General features: G+C 32.6%; 1 protein-coding gene across 1 annotated transcript in view; it reads left to right on the forward strand.

The window, feature by feature from the left end:
• LOC126893033 (uncharacterized) overlaps positions 1 to 6,627 on the forward strand; it is a 92,608-nt gene extending 85,981 nt beyond the window's left edge. The window contains exons 2-3 of the mRNA XM_050662975.1: positions 6,128 to 6,282; positions 6,530 to 6,627. Of these exons, the coding sequence (XP_050518932.1) occupies positions 6,128 to 6,282; positions 6,530 to 6,606 (232 nt within the window). The 3' untranslated portion in view covers positions 6,607 to 6,627. The remainder of the gene's footprint in view (positions 1 to 6,127; positions 6,283 to 6,529) is intronic.
• The last annotated feature ends 12,712 nt before the right edge of the window (positions 6,628 to 19,339 follow it).

The raw sequence follows: 19,339 nt of genomic DNA on the forward strand, positions 1-19,339 counted from the left end.
TAATATTATTACAAAACTGACTTTTCCATGTTTTTTTAGGCACTAAAGTTTAGTTTTAGTTGACTTTATTTATTTTTAATAACTTATTTCTAAACAAATGAAAAACACTGAATTTATATCCTTTATTTTACAAACTACGATATATAATTTATTTATTACACCAAATCTACTAATTTATCTCATTACAAATTAAAAAACACCGCGCCCGTTACATATCAAAGTACACCGACGGTTTCAAATTCACAACTTACTGCTAATTTCAAAATCCCTCTTATTTATACAATGCTTATTCATCTCGAATACAAAAGAATTATCCAGAATAAACGAGTATTTACATAATAGCTTAAAGAACGTAAAATCGAATTTACTAGTACAATAACAAAAGAACAATTATTAGAAAAAGGTGTGGTAAACAACTCGATCGAGATCTTTCTTTAAATTTGGCTCTCTCATAAATCAATCAACCACACAGGTGCATAAATCATTGTATAAAAAAAGGTTACTTGGTAAACATCTTCGGCGTCTGTTAGGCCGGGAGCTGAAAACAGTTGGGTAACAAAATTATGAATTATGTCACAATATTTTTCAAATGAGATATCATTTTCCATAAGGTTCCATTTAAAATTATCTGTCAAAGTGGCCCTGTGATGTCATATGTGACTATTACGTCACCTGTTATTTCGTTTTTTTGTTGAAAAATTAACATATTCGCTCGCTAATAATTCGAAAAGTATTGACTTAGTGAAAAAACTTTTTAGAACAAAAGTTGCTTAGAATTAATCAGTTTATCCAATTCCGGACTAATTTTAATGGTTTGTTTTTTCACCCCCGAAACGGGGTGAAAGTCACCCCGAGGGTAAAAGCACACATCGGCACAATATCACTTGTTTTCTTTGATATGTTAGCTACGCGCATGCCAAATTTCATGTCATTCCAAGTGGTTTTTTTTTTAATTTAGAGCAAAAACGTACTATAAACCGTTATTTTTGCAATAATTTATTAATAACAAAGTCGGAACGTGGTTTAAGCTATCACGACTAGTAACTATCGATTTAGCGTATAAAAATACTGCGAAAACGACTACAAACTTGCTGTAGATAACGCATTTCAAGCTTTTCAGCGAATAAACAATTATTTTGTTATTAACAAAATAAGAACACATTTTGAGTAATCTCGACTAGTCGCATTCGATTCAGCGACCAACAATACACCAGAGAAGATCTTAACACTATCAATTTATGTACAGGGCTTCTAAAATTCCTGAAAAACACCTAACTTTACCAAAATTTGTTAATAACAATTATACGCACCACATTTGGGCTTCCAGACTACTTCCATTGGATTCAGCGACCCCAAAAACCTATAATACCACCATCAAATCGCGGCGAGCTAAAAGTGCCCACGGGACCCCCTATGTTGCGACTAGACTATGAGTGCGGATGACGATGTCCCCCATGTTGTGCAGTAGATCTTCAGAATTTTGTTATTTCTGGTTTTTAGCTTTTCCGCAACTGTACTTAAATTTTCTCTAAGGCTTAGTGTTCTGATCAAAATTACAACTAGGTATTTTGGATGTTTACTATGGCTGTGTTATTATCAAAGTTAAGTTTTGTTGAAGCCAAATTTTTGTTTAGGTGGCAGTATGTTACATCCGTTTTAGGGATCTGGCAGCAGCTTTCCATACAGTCTGGTGAGAAGGAATGATTTATAGGTTACAATTAAACACATTATCTATTATATTTTCTATTATGTGCTAACAGAACAGGTGATGGAGTTTAAATATCTAGGCAGCACTTTATGTAGCTACGGAAAGTTCGAAACAGAAGCGGAAGATCAAGTAAATAGAGCAAATATAGCAGCATGTCTGCCGAGTAAAACAACGTGGAGAAATAAAAATATCAGAAAAGAAATGAAAAGCAGAATTTACAAATTTACAAAACAGTCATCAGACCCATGATGACATTCGGCAGAAACACAACCTGGAAACAACAGAGATGAAAACTCTTCAAAAATTCGATGGTAAGATACTATGGGACAGAGCTAGACGCACAGATATACGGCGAAGATGCAAGGCGTAGAACACCATTTAGGTAGCGTATGGCTTACAGCTCAACAATCTGAGAAAGTGGTATAATTGCAGTCCCATCGACTTGTTCAGAGCTGCAATCTCAAAACTGAAAATAGCTGTAATGATTACCAACCTCCTTATAGGAGACGATACCTAAAGAAGAAGAAGATGGCTTACATCACAAAATAGGTAATTATTTAGATGTTTGCCTTATACAATACAACACAGATAGATGTCCAGTTTTTTTTATAAATCCGATTGACCCTTCGGTTGCCATTACAAAGTCTGTAGGGTCGCCTCGGTATGCTCTGAGTGGGCAGTCCTGAACTGTGTATCTGATCGTCTGTCTTAGCTCTGTTTCACACTATAAGAATTTTGATCGTGCGATGGTTAAAATCTACATAGTGGCTCCGCATTCACCGCTTGAAACGTTCGGAGAAGGGAGAAAGATTCCATATATGATTGCTCGAGCCACTATGTAGATTTTAACCATCCACAATCAATTAGCTAATTGGGGGGGGGGGGGTTCTAATTCGCTAGGTGTGTCTAATGATGTCCGGTACCCTATGGGAATGCGGAATCTGTCTTACTTTCCCAATCTTCTCTCTATCGAGTATTTAAGTCAAAATTGGATTGCTGCAGAGCTTGAGCAGATTTCAGAGGAGGTAACCTGGATCGAAGACGGTTTCCAAGAATATCGGAGATGTCATTGTGGACTAGAAGTTGGCGACTGTCCAAACTGTCCATTATTTTGTTATATTCTTTAACCTATGCATGTGAGCGTTCTGTCTAGAGTAATCCAAAGGTGTTTCAACAGTTTGTCATCAAAATACATTCGTATTTCTCTGCTTGCCAGCCTGTTGTTGAGATGAAAAGCTGATACTTCAGTTTTTGTAGTATTTGGTTGTAATCTACATTTCTTAAAGTACGTAGAAAACATTAATGAGTGGAAAAGAAACATAACAGTACAATGGAACGACCATATAAGCCGAATAACAACAAATATAGTAATAAAGACGGCAAGGGTCGGTTCTTTAATAGGAAGATGATCAGTGGGAAGATCACGAAAACGACTGAATGACAATTTACTGGAGGCACATTGAAAAAACAGATAAGGTCATGTCTAAACAAAAAAAAAGGAAATGAAGAAAGAAGATTTAAATTCATAATACATTATCTAAATTAAAAACAGTGTTGTTTTTATCTTTACTTTCCCAAGTTAACATGATTATTTATCATGTAATTACGTTAACATAATATGTAGCTTACTTTGATCTTCCTACTAATATATTTTTCTTTAACAAAACTGGCACAATTATTAACAAGATTAAAAAGACGATGAAAAAATTCATATTTTTTTTTTGCTTTTCTTTGTTCTTTATAAAATACCTTTCAATCATCTTGAAATCCCGACGTATGTCGGCGTATCCATAAAAACGTTTGTAACCAAAATGAGTTCCGTATATTTAGACCGAACGTATATATAAAAAAATCCCTTTTTCATTTCTTTTATCAAAATTAAAACTCAGGCACAAAGGAAGCAAAACAGTCATAAAAATATATAGCATGTATTTTATGCGTAATATAGATCCCTCTAGTTTGGTAACAGAGACGTGTTTCTTTGGCACAGTTCCTCTTATAAGTTACTCAAATATCACCTCCTTTTTCTTCTTCTTACGTTACACTATAAAAATAATAAAATAAAAGCAATAAATTGAAATAATAAAAAACAGGTAATTAACATAAAATTAATACATATAAAAATTAAAGGAAAACGAGGTAGAAACCGAAGAAAAGAATAAAAAGAACTTATTAGAACAAGAGTACAGCTTTGGAAGAAGCAAAAAACAAATAGAACATCACAGGAAAATTGGAAATACTTATTGGAAAATGAATAACCATTTTCAATTGCTCCACCTGTGTGGAGTATGAAGGGAACCATTCTCGTTGGAACTTTACCACGCTGAGCAGATGGGACGTGAATTGTAAATTGTAGAATTCCCTCATCTTCCTTAGTCTCAGCATCCGTATGGCTTGCAAATTGTAGAAGCCTCGGAGGTGTAACCAGAGAAGGTTCCCATTGTTTTTATTCTGGTGGGGTGTAGAATAGCATTATGTTGTTTTATACGCCATTAGAGTGAAAACTTAGTCTTTTTTTTACTTATCGGAAAATGAAGAAAAAGTGATGAAAAAAAATAAAGCAAGTGAAGAAGGACCAAACCGAAAACAATAAGCAATTGATTGAAATAAGGCAAGAGAATCAGAACTTAAAAAGAGAAGTAAAGCAACTACAGGAAATTAACGAACACAGAGAAATATAGTAAGGAGATAAACCTCACACAAAGATCAGGATTAAAAATGGAGACTCACGACGATAGAAACATAAAAGAAAGAATGGAAAATTTCCAAGCCACAGAATAAAAAGTAAAAGAGAAATTAAGGGATGCCACAAAGATTGAACAGAATATCTGCGTTATGGAAACGGATACGATAATATAAAACAAAGATATTAAAAAACAAGAGCAAGTTAAAAAGACACAACGACCGTATTTACATAAACAATCACCTAACAATGAAAGAGATGGCAGAGAAATAGTTGACAGAGTAGTAGAAATCAGCGAAGAAAACGGACTGTCCCTAAACACAAAAAAGACACAATTTATGGTAATTACAAAAACCATTATATTACCCGTTTACCCGTATGCGCGGGCCAATGGTGAATATTAAATGCTTAATTGTATGCCAAAAAATGTGCAATAACTACGTCATAAAACCCACAAATTGCATTTGCATATCTCAACCGGTTCTAAAGCAATACATAAATCGTCAGTTTGTCCGAAAAAATTCAGCACCCCCTATCTCGAAAACGAAGCATTTGCGGACATAAGTTTATAAAGCAAACTATCATTATTTTTTCATGAAGAATTATTACCCCTTAAAATTTACCAACATTTTTTAAAAACACCATGTATTGATGAAGAACATGTCTAGTTGTTAAAGCGCCTAACTTTTTTATTATCCAACATAAGCGAATCAATCAAAAAACAAAATGTTGAGAAAGTATGAGGGTATAGTTAGATTTTAATTTCAGTGTTCTACAGATGCTAGAATATTCCACAGAGTGATGGTGCAAACTTTAAGAAAAAAACACAGTTTGATTCGTACACCCGGTTACAACGAAAAGTTACCTGTTTAGCAACAATATTACACTCAGAAAATTTATGCGTTTTAAAATGCACAACAAATCACGTTAAAATAATTAAGTTGATCTGCTTAATTTAATTACTTAAAAGTATTTATTTCATAAACGTTTGCTAATAACATGATATTGATTTGAATACATAATAAAAATGTAATTATTTAAAATTAAGGGAATTTCCTTTTCTTTGATATCTAATATTACTTCTTTTTAAATTAACTATTATCACATATAATTTAAAAGAACCACATTTAAAATAAAGCAGCATTGCTAAATTGTTTTACTTGTCTACTAACATTAATAAGGCGGCGATACAATCAAATATACACATTTTTATTTTAATTTGCTTTTCTGAAATGTTTACTAGTATTTCCCTTTAAATCAGTTATTAGCGGATATGATTTAAAAGAACCATATTCGAATCAAACAGCAATGCGTTATTATATGGAGATGTTTTCCCCGTCTGCGTATATCAATAAGACATCCTTTTAATTTTATGTTAACATTTTTATTTTAAGAGCGAGAAGATATTGTTTCTATAAGATTCTCTAACATTTTAAAAACACTTCGGCTAATTTTACCCCTCGTGACCTAATACTGTCCAATAGAAACTCGATGCAGTCGCCATCACTAACTGGAAGGCAGTGGGAAAAAACTTTTGTCCTTCGACATCGCGACTTGAAAGCTTCTAGCCATGATACAAATATAGTTAATTTTTTAAAGGATTGGCCTTTATATTCATATGCTAATGCCAAAGACTTGGTAAGTTTCTTGCTATAATAATATGCATCACTTGCTTCATGTGATCATGTGCGATGCATTTATATTCGAGGCATCTAATATTATTTTACTATTTTCAGATTAACATTGATTTTCGCTTGCTATTTCCTGGAAAATTTGCTATATAGTAAATGGGCGGATTTTAAGAAGAAGAAAAAATCATTTCATAGAACAAATATAAATGATATATCCTGCAAATTATTATTTTCATCTTTAAGTGACAAATCTGAAACAAGTAAGTTTTTTTGTAATATAAGAAATTAGTTGCTACTTGTGCTAAGAGCAAATTTTATTCTAACAAAAACTATTTTTACTAAGTCTCTAATATAAGTGTTTTGTCGATTTTTTTCTAACTTGGTCTTGGTGTACCAAATAAATATTATACATTTTAGCAAACAGTGTGGCAAATATAAAACTTTTGAAAAAAAATTTCATTATATTTTTCTTTTTTATAATATGATTCAAATTTGTTTCTGTTTTAGATGTTGAAGATTATATCTTGGCCACATTATTAAACTCGATTATTCTACCAACTAGTCGGTTTCCAGTAGAAGTTTAGTTTCCAGTAAATAGTTTTTGTTTTTTAGTATAGAGTTCAATCTTGTTTTAAATGTTATAATAGGTTTACGTTATTTTTGTATATGCAAAATTATTAAAATATATATTTTTGTTATAAATTTAATGTTGATTTTATTTAAAATGTTAGTACTAATGCGCTTGAATTAAAGTCGGCTCAAACTTTAAACAAAGTAAAATACTAATATATTAATAAACATTTCATTTTAAATCACAAAGGAAACAATTTGATTTAAATTGACAAACAACTTAAAATATTGCTGTAAGTTTTGAAATAAAAGGAACGTATTTTAAAACAAAAAGAACGTAATTTAAAAACAAAAGGAAAGCCAAGGAAGTAAAATCCTTTTCTCTTTAAATCAAAGGGATAGCATTTTTATTTCAAATCAAATGTACTTTTAAAATGTTATTATCGGCATTTAAATCTGTACAGAACTATTATAAAAATAACAGTGTTTCATGTTCATTGAAATAGATAGGTCATTTCAATTCCTTAATGGTATTCGTTTACTTCAAATACCGCAGTGCGACGTTTTAATAGGATTAACCAATTATAATGACTATGAGCATGCTTATTTTAAAAATGCTTTTAAAATCATAAGATATATTATTAATTTAAATAAAAACACTAATGAAGCCAAAACATATTGGATTTTAGTTGAATCATTATTATTTTTTTTGATATTACAATGATTTTTCTTTGAGTGTATTATAACGATATTGTCAAGGAATAAGGCTATAACATATTAAAAAATCACTTAAATCGGACAACAGGTTTAGGAGATATAAGACATCAAAAATGACCCATTTTAAGGTGGCCGGTTAATTTTGGCCCAGAGTGTACATACTAACAAAGCATCTAGACTCTAGACTAGACGATTTACAGGTACATTTTAAACATTTTAATAATTATTCTTGTGTGAATTTAAGATAAGCTGTATCGTAAATTGGTACAAAAATATGAATCACTTGAATCGATCAAGCCCATCTCTGTTGTATATCCTTATATAACTTATTAAAAATGTGAGTTCAGTTGAACTCCACGAGCATTCTCTATTCTTTTCTCCCTGAGGCAAGTCGTTTTTTCTTTAGTGTAAGCTCTTGAACGCCGCATGGCCAAAGAAACTTGCTATCGATGCAAACAACTTATTTTCAATACATACTTGATTGCACTAGAAGGCTATCTGCTCTTTTATAGGTCTCTACATGATTTAACATTCAATAGAGCACAAAGATTTCATCCAAATTTATTTTAAAATTCTATACCGTAATTCCATATCTGGTTTGGAATTTTTCTTTCAAAACTTTTTAAACTATTTTTTAAGCTAATATTTTAAACTGATTTGTTAATTGAATATGAAAACTAAATACACATCATCAAAAATACATTTCATTATTTATACATTATTGTACTTATCGTTAAAAACTAGTGTTTTTATTTTAAATATACAACAAAGTTTTGTTTAACCTAGAAAAGGTTGGAAATTAACAATTATTGGAGTAGGTACATGCAATAAATGATAATTAATTTGCCAGTTTAAAGACCATTTTTTGAAAAACCACGCTTAGAAAATACCAAAGTCGACAGAACTCGGGATCATAGCCATAGCAGATTCTTATTTAAGTGCTATCTGCCAACAGGAGATTGGATATCACCATCACTATCTTTACTCTATCTACCGCTGCTCTGAAGAGTTCAATAGAACTGCATTTAAACCAGTCTCTTAAATTCTTCAACCATGGCACTCTTCTTCTTCCTATCCTCCTTCCGCCTCTTATCTTTACCTGTATTATCAGTCTTAGCATTTAATATCGCTGTCCCCTCATTACGTGTCTCAGATATTGTAACTTTCTTATTTTTATTGTGTTTATTATTTCGTATTATTTGCCCATTTCTGGCAATACTTCCATGTCCATTTTCTTCTGTGTCCATGCTATTCTAAGCATCCTCCTGTATCACCATATTTCAAATGGCTGTAGCTTATTTATGTATTCTTGCTTCAATATCCAGCTTTCAAGTCCACTTGATGAGGACACTGTAGATTATAATGGTACCAGAGAAATAGCTCTCTGTGAAAAAACGAAATGATAAATTGCACATGGCATATTTTACCACCGAGATATACACAAATATACTTTTTCCTATTTATAAGCAATTCTGCTTGTTCATTGCCAGTTTGATACCTCTATGGAAGGCTGTCACTCTTCATTTTCGGTGGTCATTAGATACTTCTTCTGCCGATTGGTGATTTATCTCTTCCTATTTTGACCAACTGGTTCTCCCCCATTCTGCTGATGTGGTTACTCCATTTTTTTCTATTTAATGTTCATTCGTTTAGACACTATACAAGACATTTTCTTCTAATATCTTCACCCATATTTCGATCTCTCAGCGTATTTCCTGTAATTCTTCTCACTACTCTCATCTCTGCTGCTTCCAGTAGCCTTTGTGTTGTGACTGTGGTAGATCTTGTTTCTGATGCATATGTCATTATTGACCTTATTACTGGCTTTATAAATTCCTAACTTCATTTCATTGTTAATATATCGGTTTCGCCATATAGTGATATTAAGGCAACCTGCCAGTCTATTTGCTTTTTGTACTTGATCTCTTTCATTTTAGGCCAGGTAGCCATAGCTGGACAGTGTAATTCCAAGATATTTTATTTCCATTAGGTACTTGTTCAGTACTGATGCCATCAATTTATATTTCACATCTGATTGGTTCTTTGCTGAGTACTATTGTTTTAGTTGTCTGAGACGATCTTATCATATTACATTTTTTTGCTCTTTATAGCATAGTATATTTACTCCTTTCTCTATCCCCTTTCTTATTTGACACTTTTGATAATTTGATTCATTATACAATTGAAGAGCATAAGGCTTAATGCTGTCTTATTCATTTGCCTGTGTCTATAGATTCTGTCTTTATTGCGATGTGTAATCTTCTCATATTTTTCTTTCAATTATTTTTAGTTTTTCTTAATTTTTTCGGTAAGACACATTAATTCCGCTCCATATACTATCACGGATCTAATTGCTGCTCTATATATTTTTGCTTTGGCTATTTTGCTCAGGTTTGTGTCTTTATATAGTATGTGATATTTCCAATAATTCTTTCCCTTCAGTCCACTGATTCTTGCTGATGAGTCCTCCATTGTCATGTTCATAAGCAAAAATAGTAATTGTAAGACAACGTATGTTTCATTGTTTATTGTTTTAACAATATCGCTTTAAAGTTATTTTATAAAATTTGTTAGTCAGAAATCAGTCTTTTTATTCTAAAAATAGCAGAGGAGTTCATCTATATCCGTCAGACTGATAAGGGTCAATATCGCTCTCATATAAAATCTCTATTGTCTGTTTGGTTAAAACGCAACAAAAAAATCCGCGGGTTGGGAGGCCTCAGGAAACATTAATTATTCTTCCAAATTCAAAAGGCTGTCATTTTTAGTATAAACTTCTCATAGATTTATTTTGTAACGAGTTAGCCGATTTTATATTTATTTGTAGTCCAAAAGAATATGGAAACCGAAAACCACAAAATATAAAATAAGATAAATCTGTAGCTTTTCATTGATATCAAAAATTGATTCTTTAGCGGGCGTGGTACAGGCTTAACATGTAAAAACATGAATATGTATTGTTAAAAAGTTATTGTTGGATTTTGATAAATGTAGCCAGGAATTATATCGACATAACGATGGTCCTTCCTTTGTTGGTGCCATAACAGTTTGTCATATTCGATTAACATTTACTACATTTTTACAACCGACCGATATAAAAACGTTACAGTAGCTAAAAATTTTACTACGGAAATTTACATTTAAATTCGGTTATTGAGAAACTGGAAAAGATACAATAAAGCTGTTCCTTTCCCGTACTTCTCTGGAAAGTCACAATGTTTATGTAAAGTTTATCGAGCGATTCGGAGAATGTAAAATCTGGATACATGCCATAGTCTAGGTCCTAGGTTTATCAGATGGCAACATAGTGTACATCATAATAATGTTAACCTCTGTTATTATTTACAAATCACTGAACACATTTTCTTCTTCCCTTTTATTACAATCTATCTATACTATCTTAACCTAAATATTTAAGTAGATAATAGACAATATGTAATAGGACTGACAGTTCAAGTATGAAGACCCTTTTTAAACGTATGTCTTCAATATTAAATATATTTGACACATTTAATATTAATCAGTTAACTCTAACGGAAGTTTTCGTTTTAACCTTCGAGCTGTATGTGGTTTATTCAGTAAATTTTTGCGAACACATTTAGATAAACTTTAATTTCCTCCGTATATATTATAACCATGGTATACAGTGTGTCTGCGTAACTTGGAACCATATGGGAAACTTTTTTAATATTAATTTTACGAAAAAAAGTTATTCTTTATAAAGTGCTCTGCATAGTCAAAAACCTATGACGCAATCATCAGATAACAAATTTTATCAACGAGGTAAGTAGAAAAATATGAATTTTGCTCAAGAGTAAAGTGCCTTTATATTTCACAATATCGAAAATTGTCATTGAGAAAAGTTGTTTGTAATTAAAAATTATGTTCTAATCTGCACTTACACTTTTCTAATTGAAAAAAAAATCATTTTTATTTCTGATAGCTCCGTTATTATTAATTTACAAAAAAAATTATTCTTTATAAAACGTTCTGCATAGTCTGACAACTAAGATAAAATTATAAGATATTAAATTTTGTCAATTTTATACGAGGTATGTCAAAAATATGAATTTCGCTGAAGAGTAAAGTACCTTTATTTTTCACAATATTGAAATTTGTTATTATAAAAAGTTGTTCACAATTAAAAACTATTTTTTAATATGCAATTGCATCGTTCTAGTTGAAATATTGTGAACTATAAAGGTATTTTACTCTTGAGCGAATTCATATTTTTTGACATACCTCGTATAAAATTGAAAACAATTGATATCTTATGATTGCATCTTAGTTTTCTGACTATTCGGACATTTTTATAAGGAATGCCTTTTTTTCGCAAAATGAATAATAACGGAGTTATCTTAAATAAAAATGATGTTGGGTATCCGTAATTTGAGGAAAATTTTCAAAATTTTTTTTTATTAGAAGAGTGTAAATGCATGTTATAACATAATTTTTAATTACAAACAACTTTTCTTAATAACAATTTTTGATATTGTGAAATATAAAGGCACCTTACTCTTGAGCGAAATTCATATTTTTGATATACCTCGTATATTATTGATAAAATTTGATATCTGATGATTGCATCTTAGGTTTTAGATTATGTAGAGCACTTTATGAAGAATAACTTTTTTTCGTAAAATTTATATTAAAAAATTTTCCTATATGGTTTCAAGTTACGCAGACACACTGTATATACTAATAATTTCCACAGTTTTCACTATATTGCTACATTCAACCGTTCCCTCCAGTTCTCTTTGTTTTGCCAGTCCATGGTATATATAGGGTGAGGCAGATAACTGGCCTATTAGAAATATCTCGAGAACTAAAGGCAACAGAATCATGAAAATTGGAATAAAGGGGTTTTGAAGGATGATCTATTAAATGAAAATATTTTCATCTCTTTGCAACTTCCGGTTATACCGGAAGTTGCTGATAACTTCGTTTTTTTAAATGAGACACCCTGTATATTTTTATATTTTTGGATTCTCTTCGATGTCTTCTTTCTTAAAATATGAGGTTTTGTAATATTATACAGAGTATTTTAAAAGATAATTACGTTTTTTTATTAATTACGCAGCAAAATTAACACCCTGTAGAATTGTAGTAGTTTGACATCTAAAACTCTACTTACGTTCAAATGATTTTTAATATACTCTACTATTGTTAAGAATCATTAGTATAGCTAAATTTTTAATTTTAGTATACAGGGTTGGTCGAAACCCGGAATCAGTATTTTCTGAGTTCTCTTAAATGGAACACCCTGTATTTTAGTATTGTAATGAAATGATATTTTATGGTACTTTTTTATTTCTTAAGCATTCCCTATACCTAACTGCTTTAATTTGTGAGTAATTGGTGATTCAAGCTAAACATTAATTGCAACAAAAAATACGTAAAATTTCATTAGGTTGGCCGTGAAAATACTCAATCCCAAATAATTTTTCAGAAATAAATACATATTAATCCAGACTGGTCCTTAAAATTACCAATAATGGTTTAGCTACCAAAATACCTACATAGTTAAGATTGTTGGTGCGATTAACAATTAAGCACAAATTAAAGCAGTTAGGTATAGGGAATGCTTAAAAAATAAAAAAGTACCATAAAATATCATTTCATTACGATACTAAAATACAGGGTGTTCCATTTAAGAGAACTCAGAAAATACTCATTCCGAGTTACGACCAACCCTGTATATTCTTAACAATAGTAGAGTATATTAAAAATCATTTGAACGTAAGTAGAGTTTTAGATGTCAAACTACTACAATTCTACAGGGTGTTAATTTTGCTACGAAATTAATAAAAAAACGTAATTATTATCTTTTAAAATACCCTGTATAATATTACAAAACCTCATATTTTAAGAAAGAAAACATCGAAGAGAATCCAAAAATGTAAAAATATACAGGGTGTCCCATTAAAAAACGAAGTTATAAGCAACTTCCGGTATAACCGGAAGTTGCAAAGAGATGAAAATATTTTCGTTTAATAGATCATCCTTCAAAACCCCTTTATTCCAATTTTCATGATTCTGTTGCCTTTAGTTCTCGAGATATTTCTAATAGGCCCTTTATTTGCCTTACCCTGTATACTAAGGATTTCCACAGTTTTCATTATATTGCTTCACTGAACCCTTCCCTCTAGTTCTTTTTGTTTTGCCAGTCCCCTTCCTGTCGATTTATTTTTTCCTTTGCTTCACCCACTTCATCTCTAAAAGATCTTCGGGGTCTGCCTCTCTTCCTACTTCCTATCGAGCTCCACTCTGTATTCTGTTTATGCAATGTTTTTTGTCTGTTCTTCTGACATGTCCGTACCAGGTTAATCTCATCTGTTTAATGTAGTCTAGCATATCTGAGTTCATTCCCATTCTTTTATTAATCTCAATGGTATTTAATCTATCTCTTCTTTTTACTCTGCAGCTTCGCCTTAGGAATTTCATCTCTGTTGCTCTTATTTTGTATTTGGATTTCTTATTTATTATTAAATTTTTAAACCCATAAGTCAGGTTCTTCTTGCCTTAGTGTTATATATTTGACATATATATGAACTATGGTAATTATATTATTGTTCTTAATATTTTGGATTCAAATCTTTTTATTATTTCACATAAGTTCAAACTGGTTTCAGGATGGATTTGTAGATTAATATTTTATTTTCAGTTGATAGTTTTGATTTTCTGTCTATCAACCAATACATGTTCCTCAACCTATAATCCAGTTTTTGCTTAGTAGATACATGTCTCTTCCAGTTAAATCTTCTGTCCATATACCTACATACATACCTAGATTTTTGACTTCATCCCCTTGTAAGATCCCTTTACCGTTTAAGTAAAAAGTCAGACATGTTTCCCTACGTGTGGTAAATGTTAGGTTTGGTGATTTGTTTTCATTTATTTTGACTTTGTATAATATATGGTGATATTTGTATCTGTCGGTAGGTCAGCAGTGAATATAAGGTATAATTTATGTCCTAGGGTGCTCCCTTGGCCACCCAAGCGAGAATTTGTTGTGTGCTTGTGTATTATCATACTTTACCTGGAAGTTTCTGTTGGTGATATAGGACTGTAAGATTATATTATAGTAATTTTTTGATAAATTCTGTTTCAGTTTACATAAGCGACCTTTCTGCCAGACTTTATCAAATTCCTGGCTTACTTTCAGGAGTACCGCTGAACAGTACCTATTAGTTTCAAAGTCTTCATTGATTCTCTCTACAACTTTATGCATCTTGTATTGTTGAATGCTTTTTGTGAACCTAAAATAGTGTGACGGTATTAGTTTTTTGTTTTCCAGTACAGGCATTGGCCTAGTAAGTGTCATATTTTCAAACATTTTGGAAACCGGCTAAAAACTTACCGGACGATTTAAAATCTATTGGAGTTGGAGCATGAAGAAGAGTTGCAGAGACACTGATGATGATGATAAAATATTCAGTGAAACAATGTAAAGCAAACAAAACCAATGGTTGTTGAAAATAAAATAATAAAAACAACAATAATCTTCATAGATAGTAAATCAGACAGTAGACAAATACTATAAATATCATAAAGAACAGTGATTGCCAAAATAAAATATGAATTAATGTTAACGGATGGGCATAAGTAATAGATGTCATGTACAAATACGACAAGGAAAAATGACTTTTATATAGTTTTAAACCTTTGAATTTATCTTTCCGTAATCCAGCTGAGCGTGATCAGCCAATAGAAAGATTCGATAAGATAAACTGATAAGATTTGTGTAATCGTTTTGTATTCGTGTAGAAAACAGTATTTCTCACTTCCGTTTCCCGTTGCCACTTCACCGCCAATGGCCGGAGTGTGTAATTGTAACTCAAGCGAAATAATTATTTGCAAATATCTATGATTGGATTGCGGAGCACGTTCAGGAGATTTTATTTCCAGTGTAGACAAAATGATATTCCGCTCACGAAATACCATCATTCGTCTTTGCAAATGTCCAGTTGTACAAGAGTAAAGTAGAGGGTGATTTTCTAGGTAGATGTTCCTAGTCGTTTTTTCGAACGTTTACATTACAAGGGAATTTATAAGAAAACCCGAATATGTAATATATTACTTTTTTATTCCACTTTATTCATTTAACAACATATAAGTTCGATTTAAGTATACATTAAGAAAACAACAGCACTTGCTACGTTGGTTAAAGCGATGGTTTGAAATAATGAAATAAGTGTGTATAAGATATTTTCCATTATACTAATTATTATGTTATCTGTAATATTGGAGAAGGTTTTTTTCTATTAATTAAAAATATATCAATACTTCTTCTTATTTCTCATAATCCTTAGTGCCCTTCAGGGCGTCCGCCTTTTGTTCATTTCTTCCAAGCGCTTCTATTGGTGGCCAGGTTCTTCATATTCCTCATACTCATGCGTCTCCTTTCACCTATATCCTGGATCTGGTCCATCCATGTCTTCCTCGGCCTTCCCTTTTTTCTTTTGTTTCCCATTTTGGCTTCATGTACCTTCTTTGTAAGGCTCTTTTGCTCCATTCGTTGTATGTGTCCAAACCAGCTTAATTGTTTGTTTTCCATCTTCCTCATTATCGGTTCTTGTTCCAGCTCTCTTCTTATATCTTCATTTCTGGATCTATCAAACTTCGTAACTCAAGCTATTCTTCTCATGTATTTCATCTCGGTCGCGTTTATCATTGATTCATGTTGCTTTTGCACAATCCATGTTTCCGCCCCATATGTCATTGTTGGTTTTACTGCTGTTATATTATACTCTGAGTTTAGTTTTGTTGTTTATTTCTGACTATAAGTTGGTGTATGCCGGGTATGGTGACTAACACAAATACTCGGGCAGTTCATCCTGCACTGTTCCAAGGAATCTTTTTCTGTATTTTAGTCACTTTTCTCGTGTTCGGGCTTTGTATAGGACATGCTGCTCGTCTGAGATCTGTTCAATTTTCTGTATGTGCTCTGCAACTCCTCATCGTGTTGAGGTTTCTGCAAAACCCGCTGCTTTATATAGATTTGAGAATGGCATTGGTTTCATGCACCCCTTTACTATCCTGAATATCTCATTTAGAGCAGTATCAACTTGTTTGGTGTGGGCAGATCGGCCCCAAACGGAGCATGCATATTCACCTGTTAAAGAACTCAGTGCATGTGCCATTGCTCTTAAGACATCAGCACATGTCTCCATTTACTTCCCGTTAGCTTTCTGAGTATTCTGTTTCTAATTGTTACTTTCCCTCTCGTTTTTATGCAATTTTATCTGTAGGTGAGAGACCGGTCCAGAGTTACTGAAAGATAATATAGGTCGATCTGTCTGTCCTAATGTATTTTCATTCCACGCAATTCGGAGTTTTCGCTTGGCTTCTTTTGCGCGAATTCAGAAGGTCCTTACTTGGGTTTTAGAAGGATTGGGTCTCAGGAATTGCTGCAGGTAGTACTTAATCATTGTTTTTAAGGCAGTTTCGAGTTTCTCCTTCACTTATTCAAAATTATTTCCATATATTGCGAGATCGTCAGCATAGAAAAAGTGCTTTGTTTTAGTCGGCGTGGTTTGGTCGTTTTTATATGTTACAGTTCAAGTTGATTCTCAGTTAGAGTTGACTCCAACTAGTTGGAGTCAACTCCAACTGAAACGAGCAGTAAAAGTTGATTTTAAAAATTTAAATCAACTTTTACTAGTTGGAGTTGACTCTTCCTGGATCGATTCAGTAATTGTTGATTATACGAGAATCTCAAGTGCATTTTTGATGAGTGTGCGTTTCTTTGTTTTGACCGTTTCAACTACTTATTAGTATAGTCTGTAACGTCGCCCCCGTTAGGTAAATTATTCTGATTCGATTTTTTGCATAAACTTACTCAAAGAAATATATCCGTATAACAATCCTTATAACAAATACACAGGGTGTCACGCGGTACCGCGGTCGAAAAATTGTTTAACCAATTTTTGTTAACCAAATTCACAAAAATAATTTTTATCTACTCTATCTCATATTAAGTAAAGCAGCGGTTCTCAATCTGTAGTACATGTACCACTGGTGGTACATATCATTATTTACGGTGGTACACAAAACACACAAAATCTTCAAATAGTAGTACATAGTAAGTCTTGATTATACAATCTAAAAATAAAGAAATATAATAAAAGAAACTTTAGATGGTATATGACTCAAAAAGACTGAGAACCGCTGATGTAAAGGTTTTATTGAGTGAAAATTGTAAATATAGATAGCAGTACATGAAGGGTTTAAAGTGTGTCTGAAGTAACAATGTATTTTAAATCGGTTTTACTTTTTCGCACTGTTTTTAGCACACTTTCATATAATTAAACATCCTTAACTTTCGCCTTCGGGAGGAAATCAGACACGCCCTTGCAATGGCAACTGAAATTCTCACAAAACAGCGACCACGGAAGCAAAGATGGATGACAGAGGAAATATTGGATTTACTGGACGTCAACTAAAAAACAACAAATCTGTAGGAAAAGATGAAATATCAGCTGAGCTATTGAAGTTAATCAACGAGGAAAACTTAGACCTTCTTCTTGGACTATTTAATAATGTTTACAATACAGGGACTATCCCTAAAATAGGGCTTGAATCAGTCTTCATACCACTGCCTAAAAAGAAGAACGCCAAATTATGCCAGGACTTCCGCCTTATAAGTCTATTAAATAACATTCTGAAGCTTTTCTTGCGTATCATACAGAACAGAATATATTATAAAAAATGTGATGAGGTCACCGGTCAAGAACAATTTGGCTTCAGGAAAGGTATGGGGACACGAGAAGCAATATTCTGTCTTCAAACCCTGGCACAAAGATACAAAGATCACCAAGCAGACCTTTTTATCTGTTTCATAGATTTTGAGAAAGCGTTCGATAGGGTGAAGCACAAGACCTTGATAGAAAGATTGAACGACATCGGAGTCGACAAGAGATTCTAAAAGTATAGAGGCTATTTATTGGAATCAGACAGCAATCATAAAGACCAATGGTAATACGTCAAGGCGTGTACACGAGGTGTTAGACAGTGTTGTGTGCCATCACCCATACTTTTAACGTCTACTCTGAGGTAATATTTGCGAACTCTTTATCGCACTCTTCAGAAGGAATCAGGATAAACAGGCAGAGAGTAAATAACATCCGGTATGCAGATGACACAGTATTAATGACTGATTCGGACCATAGTCTGCAGATACTGTTGGATAGGGTTACTGAGAGTTGTGAAAAAATGGGGACGAAGATCAGTACTGCGAAAACCAAAGTTATAAGAATATCAAGGAATAAAAATTTACCTCTTCCAATGAATATGTGAAACACCAACAGCTTGAATACGTAAGCCAGTACAAATATCTTGGTTGCTGGTTCAACAATCAACTTGATTATAAACAAAAAGTCAAGAGCGAGAATAGAGGTAGCCCGACAGGGGTTTATCAAAATGAAAAGCTTATTTTGTAACAGTAGCATTAATATCAGCCTTAGATGTCGTTTTCTGCATTGCTATGTGTGGTCAATACTTTTGTATGGAACGGAGGCCTGGACACAACACAACAGTGATGAACAAGTTGGACGCCTTTGAACTCTGGCTTTATGGAAGAGACTTGAAAATACCTTGGACAACCCACACCACCAACGAATATGTTCTGAGGAGAATAGGTACAGATAGGGAACTGCTAAAAATCATTAAAGTCAGAAAAGTTAGCTACCTGGGACACATAATGAGAAAAAAAGTATCGCCTCACGCAACTGATCATCCAGGGTAAGATTGAAGGAAAAGGGGGTCCCGGTAGGCGCCAGATTTCATGGCTTAGAAATATCCGGGACTGGACCGGCCTTGATTCAACATCTTTGTTTAGAGCCGCATTGAACAGAGACAGATTTGCCAGTGTAGTTACTAACCTCCACTAAAGGAGAAAACACCACAAGAAGAAAAACTTTCGCCTTGTCATGATGATGATATGTGAGCAATAAAATACAAAAAAGGTTTTGACAGTTTTGGGGTTTGACAGAAGTTTGAATTTTTAAATGTCAAAATGGTGCAATGGTG

Source organism: Diabrotica virgifera, chromosome 10 (genome assembly GCF_917563875.1).
Source record: "Diabrotica virgifera virgifera chromosome 10, PGI_DIABVI_V3a".
Classification (NCBI taxonomy): domain Eukaryota; kingdom Metazoa; phylum Arthropoda; class Insecta; order Coleoptera; family Chrysomelidae; genus Diabrotica; species Diabrotica virgifera.